Genomic DNA, 12,214 nt, shown 5'->3' with positions numbered 1-12,214 from the left:
CACCCGTTTGACCTGCTCCAGCTGCTCGTTGAGCTCGTCGAAGGCCTGGCCGTGTTTCTGGCGCATATCAGCCACAATCTGCTCGTGAACCTTCGCCTCGTCCTCCAGAGACTTCTTCAGATGAGCCACTTCAGTCTCACGCTTCGTCCTGCACCAAACACACAACGACATACCAGAGATATAAACATCTGATCTCATATCACAGAGACTCTGATCAGTCCAAACTCTGATGCCAATTGAAGGGTGTTTACAAGAAAAATGGTCTTCGCAATGACTTCAAACATGGACATTACATTTACACAGTTGTTAAATCTTAATAATTTAACATTATAAAATGCGATATTGAATTATTATTTTCATATTAACCAAATTAGGGCTGGCTAATAATTATCAATTTCTCGATATTAATCGATTCTCATTTTTACGAACCGATATCGATTCTTAAATCTCAAGAATCGATTAGTCATCCTGTTTCATTTAAATGAATGGGACATTGTATCGCGGCTGCGCGCATCCAAAAAAATCGCAATAATCTTTTTCCTTTGTTACTATTGATGTGAAACAAAGTCTCAATTTTCAAATTACGTCCATTTTCTTTAGAAATTCAAAAACATAAATAGAGTTTTGGCGCTGTGGCGTGAGATCGCTCTGGCGCACCTCTAGAGAAGCAGCAGCGCTGATCTCTCTTCCGGCTTAATAATACCAGTTACAGCGCCAAATAAACATGAAAGTGTGTTAAAAGATAGAGTACAACTTATCGAAATACGTATCATGTCACATTGATTCGCTCAATCAGCGTTTCAACCGTGGAAAGACGTCAGTTAAACAGCTTGTAATCATGTCATGTATCGTCATTTTTACCTCAGAAAACTCGTTTGTCAGCTAGAAAAAATAACTCTAGAGAGGAGCATTTTGCTAAATATATACACCATATTACATATGCATTATAATCTTAATGATCTTCGATATTTAATGCATATTTGAATAAATTTGGCAAGTTTTTATGACAGCCACCATTTAAATGTTTATATTTCATATAATCTTCTTATTATAATAATAAATAAGTGTAATTTAAGTGTTTCTATAGCTACAAAACAGTTCAACATTCATATTAGGCTAATGAAGCTAGTAGGCTACAATTAGACTCCCATAGTTTACAGAATTAGTTAAGAGATTTGATTTCCTTTATTGTAACTGATATCCAAAATAATCAATTTTGAATCAAAATCTAATCGAATTGTGAAATTTGTGTTAATACCCAGCCCTACTTACAGTAGAACATTTAAATTCGACTTATAAAAATGAAGGAACTATAATGCAGTTGTATTGTTGCAGGATATAATTATCTCTGACAGAGAACTGAGTGTGTGTGTGTGTGCTGACCTGAGCTCCTGCTGCGCGGCCGTGGAGTCGAGTGTGTCCTCCAGCTCGGTCTTCAAGGCCTCCAGCTCCTCTCCCAGGTCCCGTCGGTGTTTCTCCGCTTTGGTGCGAGCGTTTCGCTCCAGCTCCAGGTCCTCCTGAAGCTCACTCAGCTGCGCCTCCAGCTCGCGGATCTTCTTCTGCGCCAGATTCTTCTGCGCCGCTTCCTCCTCGATCCTGGTGGGGAACAGTCAGTAACAGTCAGACACACACTCGGAACATGGACTAGGGAAGTAGATGGACGAAAAAAAGTGAAGCCGCCAAAGTCAAAGTGCTGATTTGGGACCTGATTCTTCAGTAGTGAACGAGAAGCAGACATTATATTGTGAATATTAAGGTCCCTCACACACATACACTGTTACTACAAAGTTTACTTCACAGAAACTCATTGTGTCAATGAGAAATAAACAGTTATAAACATGTATAAATTAGAGCCCGACCGATAAAGGATTTTGATACCGATACAAATATTTTGGGGTTTTAAAATCCGATTTTCCGATATATCGGCCGATATTTTATAAATTTTTTTAATTTATTTTTTTAAACTGGACATGATAGTCACAAATTTTGTCCTGCTTATTTGAGTTAAGAGAACTGATGGGGGATTATCTTTTAATTGTTATTCAAGCAGTTTGTATCGTGAACAATTCAACGAGTGTTGCCAACAGGAGCGGTGTAGAGTGCCCTCTAGTGGACAAACTATACAACTCCAACACTCATGACATGGTTCAAGCGTGTTTCGTCTGTTTTTATGTTATTTTTGAAATATTCATTTATCGGCCTTTATAACTGCCGATACCGATAGTTTGGAAAATGCCTAATATCGGCCGATAATATCGGCCTGCCGATATATCGGCCTGGCTCTAGTATAAATTAAAGTTGAAGCTCTAATCTCCTCACAAAAATCCCCAAAAAATGTCAGTTGGTGCCTCAGAGTCAGCTGTCAATCACAGCTGTCAATCATGCAGTCACATATTCTTGATTTTATCGCATAAAACAACTAAGATCAACACAAACACTTAAACTTACATCAGCATGATTTAAAACAACCTAAAATTACAGAAAAGATCTTTCTGAATTCAGAATTTTTTTTTTGAAGTGCAATTTGATTTAGTTTCCCTCACGTCCCATTAGCCTTCACGAGGAGGGTGGGGTTTATGAGCTGTAAGGATGCACCGATATGACAATTTTGGCCGATACCGATAATTCTTTATATTTGAAAGCCGATAACCGATATATTGGCCGATAAATCTAAATCCAAATTTTTAGACAATTTTTGAGAGCCTGATTATAAAAAGTCTCCTCATTAAAAGCCAAGATACAAACACAATTATGATGTTCTTATATTAATGTTGTGTAGCCGATATGACAGACTTGCGCTGCATATTTTGCACTTTAACTGGATTTTCCTGTTTTAAAGTGATTTCAATCGTATTTCAAGCAATTTAAAAGCATTATGTTGAACAGTGCGCATTTAAAGAAACTAATACATTATTTATCGGCTTTTAGGCCGTGTGTCCACCAAAGCGTTTTTAGCCAGCTGAAAACGCTAGACGCTCTGCTGAAGACGCCGTGCTTTGGGGCGCTTGAGAGCGTTTTGGCAGCACAGCGTTTTTTCCGTTGAGACGTTTCGTTGCTATGATACAGAATATATGCAGCAGTTTGAATATTTGACAGTTGGTCGGTGTGGTATTAGTCCCGCCCCTCCTCCACTGTGATTGGACGGCTGGGTAAAAAGTGACAGTGATGAGCGCTGCGTTTTATCCAAAGTTGAACATTTTTCAACTCCCAGCGAGCAGTAAAAACGCTGGGCGCTCGGCACTTCAGCGTGAAAAAAACGCTCAGCGCCTCGGTACGCTCATGGCGTTTAAAAAAACGCGGCGCTCCCATTGAAAACAATTGAAAACATACGCCAGGCGCGTGGAAAAACGCTTTGGTGGACACACGGCCTTAGATATCGGCTAAATGTTCTTGTTGGGCCGATAACGATAACATAAAAAATTATCATATATCGGCCGAAACCGACAATGTGGCCGATATATTGTGCATCCCTAATGAGCTGTACTGGGACCAGCCACCGGGGGGCGACTAAAACACTTTGGCTTCACTATTACCCCTTTTCCACCAAAAAAGTCCAGCAAAGTGGTTGGTTTTCCTGGCCGAGAACCGGTTCTTTGACTGTCGAAACACACCGGTAAAAAAAAAAAACAAAAAAAAAAACCGAACCGGCTCTCAAAATGCTTTGGTGGAAAAGGGGTATTACAGGACTCTGCCCAGACAGATTTGGGGTGTGTTTCCCGTACAGCGCTGTAACTCGCTGCATTGTTGAAGAAATCAACTAGCTAATCACGACTGTTTCCCGAAACCATACTGTCGGAAATTGGTTCCTGGTCGTGATTGGCTCCTGTAGGTCAGCTGACACACACACACACACACACCTGGCCAGCGCCTCCTGCAGCTCCTCCTCCTTCTTGGCGAGCTGCGCTCTGAGTTCAGCGATCTGGGCCTGTAGTTCTGCGATCTGATCCGTCAGCTCGGTGGAGTCGCCCTCCAGCTTCCTGCGGTTCTTCTCCAGCTCCTGACGCTGCTTCTCCTCGCGACGCAGGCGGTCTGAACACACACACACAGTTAACTCAGCACAACTTATCCTGAATCAATCCTCCGCCAAATCACATCAGTAGCTGCGTTTCCATTACCCTTCAATTTGCACAAATTGAAATTGTGAAATGAAAATGCGCTCAATTTCGCAAAAACTCCCGTTTATCGGAAAAAAGTTTACGCTCGCATGAGGAGGTTTTTCAGGCAATTCGAAAAAGGATTTTTTCGCAAAACTGCAATGGAAACGGATTTTGCGTCTCCTCCATTAATAATAATAATGTCAAGTGCGGTGCATGGCTGTGAAAGAGGTTATAAACCTACCAAAGTCCGTTGCCATGATTTTTGGAATGACTTATCGCGAGAGGAAAAAAAAGACGTTTTAGTCGCATAACATCGGTTAATGGAAACAGCATCATTTCGCAATAGTTTTTTATCGACATTTGAAAAATATCACAAAAGGTTTTGCGCAAATCTGTAATGGAAATGCGCCTACTGTTAGCCAGAGCCTGATTTATTCATAACATCTATGTGTAGTTAATGGACACTATAAAATAACATATCGAGGCCTTGGAGCCAGAGGGGCGTAAGTGGCATTTTGGGTGAATATGAGTTCTTTATATCAAAATAAAGGTCTCGATGAGCTCTATCCAATGATGCCAATATACCTATCTGAGATCAAACTCTATTGAATAAAGCAACAAAAAGGCGTATCTGACGTATTTGACTTATTTTTTAAATTTGAAAATGTTTGAGAAAATTTTCATTGTGTTAAAATGCCATACATTTTTTACTTAAATACTCATTCATGTAAGTATGCCTGTGGTTGCAATGTTTGTGGTTTAAGGTTTAATATAGTACGTGCATTATACTATATTTTGTTGTATTTCTCGCATTGGTTCAATGAATAAACATAAAAGTACAATGAACGTTAAATGCTGGTTTTATAGCGCTGATCATTGACATTATGATCTGAGGTTCTGCACTCACCCTCCAGGTCTGTGATCATGGCCTCGTGTTTGTTCTTCAGCTTCTGCAGGCTCTTGGACTTCTCCTCCTCCTCGGCCAGGTTGGTGGTGAACTCAGAGATTCGCTCCTCCAGAAGCTTCTTCTCCTGCACACACACACACAACAGTGAGGAAAACCACCAGCGTTTGAACACATCTAAACCAGCGTGTGTGTGTGTGGAGACAGACCTTGGACAGCTTGTTGTTCTGGTCGTCCAGGATCATCACGTCATCCTCGGTTTTCTTGAGCTTGGCCTCCATCGTGACCTTCTCCAGCTGCAGCTTCTGTCGGGCGGCTTCCTCCTCGTCCAGCTGTTGCTCCAGATCCTGCCGGACCAAAACACACACATTCATCACTCAGCCAATCGCTTCAATTCACATTTATTTATATTTTACTCACAGAAAATGCATATTTTAAGCCCATAATACAATTTAGAGTCTGTTATCAGAGGAAACAGGAAACATTGAAGTAATGAAATCTTTACCGCGATGTTCTGCTGCATCTTCTTCTTCTCCGTCTGCAGGTGATTGGCTCGCTCCTCCTCTTCCTCCACGCGAGCCTCCAGGTCGTGCAGGATCTCCTCCAGCTCCTGCTTCTTGGCCACCAGGCGGTTCCTCATCTCGTCGGCCTCGGCACACAGGTCCATCTCCGCCTGCAGCTGCTCCTGAAGGGCCATCTTCTCCGCACTCAGCTGGAGAAACCGTCACAGAGCTCACATTACCATATCATTACATTACATTCATTAACTACATACTACGGCTGCACAATTCAGTGTTAAAAAGATTGTGAAAAATGTAAGATGAAGAACAAGTGAAAAAAACACTGATTCGTTCACTAATGAAACATTGAATCATTCATTCACAAGATTTTTTCAGTAATGAAACGTTATGAGTAGGTCATTAATTCAAGAGATTTGTTCAAAAACTGAAGTGTTTATGAGTAAGTCATTAATTCAAGAGATTGCTGATTTGTTCAGTTTCTCTATTCAGAATGGCTGAGAATCATTGACTCTTAATTTATCCAGAACCGTGCAGCTCTATCATATACTATATAATTAACCCTCAGGTGCTCTTCGTTTCGGAGTCACACTTGTTATCTTCCCGGACACCTAAAAATTAAATTTCCTCCATCCCAGTAAAACCAATGCAATTTATTTTTGTTCTATAATATTTATTCTTTGTAATTTAGTATTTTGAGACAATTTTATTGAATTTATTAATATTTATGCAATATTTATGGTCTGTTTTTGGCATATATATATATATATATATAATTTTTTTCAAAAAATTATTAATGCAGTATTTTAGTTTAATATAGTGTCTAGGCCTTCAGAAAAAAATATTTTTTGAAGAAAATTAGCACCATCTGGTTACAGTATAGAGAAAAAGCGTAGAATCATGGTGTAACCACTAGATGGCATGTACAGCTTTCTATGGAGAAGCATGTGAATTCCCCAGATGTTTATGAACACATTTTTTTTTTTTTGGTGGTGGTGGTGGTGGATTTGAATATATAGTTGAAACAATCTCAAAAACGATTTTTTTATTAAAAAAAAAATGTAAAAAAAAAAAAAAAAAAAATTTGTGAATTTTTGTGTTTGTCAATTTCCCATTCATTTCCTATGGGGGTCATTTTTGACCAAAGACCACAAGTGTGACTATTTTTTTTTAAGACCACTTAGCATGCTCAGATCATGACCTCAATTTTTTTGTATTCACATACATAATGCCATAAAAGTCACCAAGTTTCGTAACATTGCGATGAAGCTGTGATTTTTAAAAATTCAAAACATACTTTTTGTAATCAAAATGTATTGGTGTGTATGTGTATAAAAGTGTGTTTGTATGTGTGTGTGTGTGTGTGGGTGGGTTTGTTTTGCACTCTAGATGTTGTAGAGTGTCACCCCTTTCTTGCGGTGTACTTTTTTTAGAATTGTGGCTGATTTGTAGATTGCACATACAAAAATTCAGAGAATTTTTTTTTTGTCAATTTCCCATTCATTTCCTATGGGTCGGTCATTTTTGACCGAAGACCACAAGTGTGACTATTTTTTTTTACGACCACTTAGCGTCCTGGATCATGACCTCAATTTTTTTGTATTCACATACATAATGCCATAAAAGTCACCAAGTTTCGTAACATTACGATGAAGCTGTGATTTTTAGAAATTCAAAACAGAAATGACCGAAGAGCACCTGAGGGTTAATGTAATATATGTATAAACATAAAACAATGTATAATTCAGAAAAAGGTAACTACTAGTCTCTGATAACGTGCTTCACACCTGCTTCTGTTTGACCTCGAGCTCCTGCAGCTGCTGCTCAGCGAACTGCTGCTTCTCCCGAACCTTGTGCAGCTCGTCGTCTTTGGCCTGCATCTCCTCTTCCTGTCGGCTCACCTGCAGCAGCGGCTTCACCTGAAACACACACACCGGGCATCAGTACACAACACACATCAGGCACATCTGAACGTCTCTGTGTGGGGTTTTTAGGTCCCCATGGCTTATAAAATCATACTAAATGATGTTTTTAGAAAATGTAAAAATGCATTAAGTTTTCTGTGATGGGTAGGTTTAGGTTCTGGGTTAGTGTACAGGGCCAGAAAATACAGGTTGTACAGATAAAAAATCATTATGTCTATGAAAAGTCCCAATAAAACATGAAAACACAACGTGAGTGTGTGTGTGTGTGTGTTAACCTTGGTGAAGAGTCTCCACCACTGCCAGTTCCTGAGCTTCAGGTAAGCAGCGCAGTTCCTCTGGATCACTCTCATGGCCGTCAGCTGCTGCTGTCTCTTAGCGAACGCCCTGCACAACACACACACACACACACAGTGTTCAAAACCACATGACATCAATATTAGGCATGGACATTTCAAGCAAAAATAATATTTAAAAATGTCTGGAATTATTTGATTATTCTTGGAAAATCGCACTTCGCTCAAATCCTGCTGCGACATTCAATTCTTCTGTTCTTTACGTGTTAAAACACATTTAGTTTCATATTTAAATAAAATGTTATATTAATGTTGATTATATGAAAAGTGAACAGCATGAGTAATATATACAATATACAATATATCGGGAGACGTTTATAGCTGTCAGACATGATTTTGACCATTTCATTAAGTTTTGTTTTGTGGAAAGCCTTTCTTTAAAGAGTATTTCGAGTCAGCATCGTCAGACGACCTTGACACAGAAAACACTAGTTTATTAGTAAATAATTAAAATGTCTCCTTGCTATATTTGATATTCATAATCATTACTTTTGCCGGATCTTTGTGACAGCTTTTCGGTGCGTTACGTCACCCTCTGGTTACATGACAACACAAACATAGGGATTTTTGTAGACAGTTGCACAACCTATTCGATATTCTACACTTAAATTGTGACTCATCCCTAATAAATATCGCTGTTTTATGGATTACCACATAGAAACGTCCCTCCACCTGATATAACTGCCTCTGACTAGCAATAACTAATCAGCCAATCATTTAGTGCACTTGTTCTGTTGTCAATATTGAGTAAAACAAGTGTTGATCTAACGTAAGGCTCACTTGCGGGCGACGTATCCACGGCACCAGGCCTGGAAGTTGATGATGACGTCGGTGATCTTCATGTCTCGCTCTTCCTCGAGGTGAGCCAGGACTCCGGCACGGAAAAACACCTTGCTCTGTCCGATCCGGTACAGGTTGGGATCCAGCTCCAGCGCTTTGATCTGAGACACGGATGAACAGCTTATATTTAAAAACCATTTATTCATTTTAATTTGACATTTTTATGTTTTGATTAATTAACCTTCCACTAACGCAGTTCCTTCACCAACCACCAGGGGTTTCAAAAACCCTGTGCTAAAGTCACACCGGACGTCTATAATTCAAATAGAAAATTGGTCTCACCATCAGCACACAAGCCTGTTTGCCGTCCATGAAGCCTTTAGGAATGGCGTTGGGCGTGAGGATTTCATACCTGAGTGAAAAAACACAAACCACCATTAACACCAGTGGAAAAAACACAATCAGGTCTTTGAATTAGTTCTTACTGTGCGTTCACACCGGACGCGAATAGCGCGTCAAATTCGCGTCTAGTTTGACACTTGACCACTTTGTGTTAGTTCGCGCGTCAAGAGTGAAACTGACGCGCGTAAACAAAAGTTTGATGCGAAATTTACGCACGTCAGAATCGAAATCCGTTGGCGGACATTTTTTTATGTCGACCGAGCATTCATCGAGAGAGTCACTGCGCTGTATTTGCTCTGGAGAGATAGAACAGCGACACGGGGATCATCACTGCCGTATTTGTGTCCACCGGACCCTTCGGAGGCGAACCGTTTGCCGAGTTTCACCATTTGCTCGCTGCAGGAGCTGCGTCTGGATGACGGCCGCTGTCAGCGGTACTTCCGCCTGTCCCGCGCCCAGTTTGATGACCTGTTGTCCCGCATCGGAGCGAGGATCACCCTCGCCCCTCATCCACCTAATATATAATTTATTTTTGTTTTGATGATAAATAGAGCCAGCCTCCAAAAGTTATTAACCTGTCCTGTGATTTTTTTTCTCTCTCACGTCCAGACACGAACTTATGCACATGTATGTTGGTTGTCTTCACATCATAATAACATTTAATATAATCTAGATATGGAATGAATAACATTCCGTGCAAAATGAACTTGTCTCGTATATTGAAATAAAGTTTTGAGTGATAAAATATTTTCTTTGTTGTGCAAATTATATTACAAAATAATTTATTGAAGCATCCAGATCCAGATACTTCATCTGGGCAAGCAGCTAGGCTCCTGAGTTTGACACCAAAGTTCAGATTTTTCAACTCGGGCGGCAGGCGCGAATTCGCATCAAATGCGTTAATGCACAAATAGTGCTAACTAAATAATTCACGCATAACGCGCTTAATGCGCCAGACGCTCAATTCGCGCGGAATTGACGCATGAATGAGGCGTATTTGCGGCTATCGCACAGCGCTCTACACCTCATTCGCGTCGCGTTCCACACTTCATCCGCGCCGCGCTCCACACCTCATTCGCACCGCATTCCACACCTCATTCACGTCGCGTTCCACACTTCATTCACGCTGCGTTCCACACCTCATTCGCGCCGCATTCCACACCTCATTCACGTCGCGTTCCACACTTCATCCGCGCCGCGCTCCACACCTCATTCGCACCGCATTCCACACCTCATTCACGTCGCGTTCCACACCTCATTCGCGCCGCGTTCCACACCTCATTCGCGCCGCGCTCTACACCTCATTCACGTCGCGTTCCACACTTGATTCGCGCCGCGTTCCACACTTCATTCGCGCCGCGTTCCACACCTCATTCGCGCCGCGCTCTACACCTCATTCGCGCCACAGGAATTTTTTACATGCGTACCACATCTTTACATTGACTTAACTTTGAAATCATTCGCGCCTGATGCGCTATTCACGTCCGGTGTGAATGCACCATTACTAATTGAACTTAAGTACGTTATATTTAGTTTGTAACAGATGCTACATATCCAGATACCTCTGTCTGAACTCCTGGAAGACGATGCGGTTGGGGAAACCCTGTCTGCAGATTCTGATGCCCTCCAGCACACCGTTACACCGCAGCTGATCCAGAACCAGGTGAGGGTCCAGCTTACCCGCCTGACACAAAACACAAGCACTTACGATGAATTCAGGACACATTAAGCCTAAACACTTCAGTTATGCGTACACTAAAGCAAATAGTTGACGTAATAGTACTTTTTTGCAGTACTTAGTTGGTCCACAAGCCAGTGTTTCACTTTTCAAGTATCTTTTCATAAATATGGCTGTTTTTAAGGGTTTTCGTACCTTTTTCTCGTGGTTGGGAATGATGCAGCGGACGAAGTTGGGGTTGGTGTTTCTGAGGGTGGCCATGAGTTTGGACAGTTGCTCCTTATAGAGCTGACCAACCGTCCGAAACATTCCCTTACGGGTCTTAAACGCTCCCGGCAGCTCCGACATCCCGGCCACTTTATCCAGGCCCACGATACGGTCCACTGAGACAGAGAGAGAGAGAGAGGGTCACTGCGCTGCACAGCACTTCATCTCTAGCATGCAGTCGGGTCATGATGATGTGAAAACGTCCCACGGTTCAGTGGGTCAAACACACGTCAGCACTGGTGACAAAACCACAGAGACACACGATGCTGGTGAAGAGTGGAGGGGAAACACACACGGGAAAACGGATCCAACTCAATGCAGTGCAGGTGACACGTACGTAAGTGTGAATGGGTCAAAAATAACCACTAACCTCGTTCATGAAAACACCTGACACAAACTTCAGAACAATTACGAACAATTCATTCTCCTCGTGTTTCATGAATGAGGCTCAACAAGCACAAAAAAAGTGCAAATAAAACAAATGTTTTCAGTTTGCCACCGCTTTAAAATAAGCAGCACATTGTTTCAATTCCACAATGTAGGAACGACAGTCATGTATTTTGTTTTGTTTTTGTAAATCAAGAGCAAATCAAATGAATTAAATCAAATTAGCAGGCAGTTTTTAAACTGTTCTTTATTTACATTTATTCATTTAGCTTATTGTTTATATACATATTAGGCAGAAAACTTGCATTGCACATGACATTACATGTTTTTGTGGGTCTGGCTAGTTTACAATGCTGATACGATAAGTAATATAAAAGTGGAAAAACCGCTAAATATTTATTATTATTTTCACAAAGCAAAAATGAATTTCCCAAATTTTATAAACCCACCATTGTCAGATAATGCGAAAAGTGAATTTTTGAACCCCGTGTGTGTGTGTGTGTGTGTGTGTGTGTGTGTAACTGCATACTGTGGTCATGTTTCACGAGTGAGAACAGAACCAAACCCATGCAGTTTATACCCATTTCTGCAGTACCACAGACCAACAGCGGGGGCGCCAAAGCACACTATTACACAGAGAGGAGAGACAGCAGAGATATCAGAGAAACATCATCAACACCTCGGAGAAACAGTCACACAGGACAGCTGATGGATGGATGGATGGAGCAGGAAAAGAAAGTCACGGAGGGGAGAGAGAAAAATCAAGAAGAGACGTCACCTGGTTCTAAATGAAGGAACGGAAAACGCTGATAGAAATAAGCTCTCTGACAGTTCTGGACCTCTGAGAGACGGACAGATGGAGACGGTGTGTACAGAGGTCCAGGAGGACAAGAAAAAAGGCAC

The 12,214-nt window shown here is 41.2% G+C and overlaps 1 protein-coding gene across 2 annotated transcripts in view; it reads right to left on the bottom strand.

The window, feature by feature from the left end:
* The window catches only part of myh9b (myosin, heavy chain 9b, non-muscle), a 73,720-nt gene that overhangs the window by 19,817 nt on the left and 41,689 nt on the right, over positions 1-12,214 (bottom strand). For both annotated transcript variants that reach the window (XM_039687540.2, XM_039687538.2), the window contains 12 exons: positions 10,853-11,040; positions 10,542-10,663; positions 8,920-8,989; positions 8,578-8,738; positions 7,720-7,828; positions 7,307-7,438; positions 5,507-5,713; positions 5,211-5,348; positions 5,005-5,128; positions 3,858-4,029; positions 1,384-1,596; positions 4-148 (listed from right to left, as the gene is read on the bottom strand). In XM_039687540.2, the coding sequence (XP_039543474.2) occupies positions 4-148; positions 1,384-1,596; positions 3,858-4,029; positions 5,005-5,128; positions 5,211-5,348; positions 5,507-5,713; positions 7,307-7,438; positions 7,720-7,828; positions 8,578-8,738; positions 8,920-8,989; positions 10,542-10,663; positions 10,853-11,040 (1,781 nt within the window). The remainder of the gene's footprint in view (positions 1-3; positions 149-1,383; positions 1,597-3,857; positions 4,030-5,004; positions 5,129-5,210; positions 5,349-5,506; positions 5,714-7,306; positions 7,439-7,719; positions 7,829-8,577; positions 8,739-8,919; positions 8,990-10,541; positions 10,664-10,852; positions 11,041-12,214) is intronic.

This window comes from Pimephales promelas, chromosome 3 (assembly GCF_988280905.1).
Source record: "Pimephales promelas chromosome 3, fPimPro1.hap1.1, whole genome shotgun sequence".
NCBI classification, from domain to species: domain Eukaryota; kingdom Metazoa; phylum Chordata; class Actinopteri; order Cypriniformes; family Leuciscidae; genus Pimephales; species Pimephales promelas.
The sequence above is the reverse complement of the archived record's forward strand: the minus strand, read 5'-3'. Positions and strand labels throughout refer to the sequence as shown.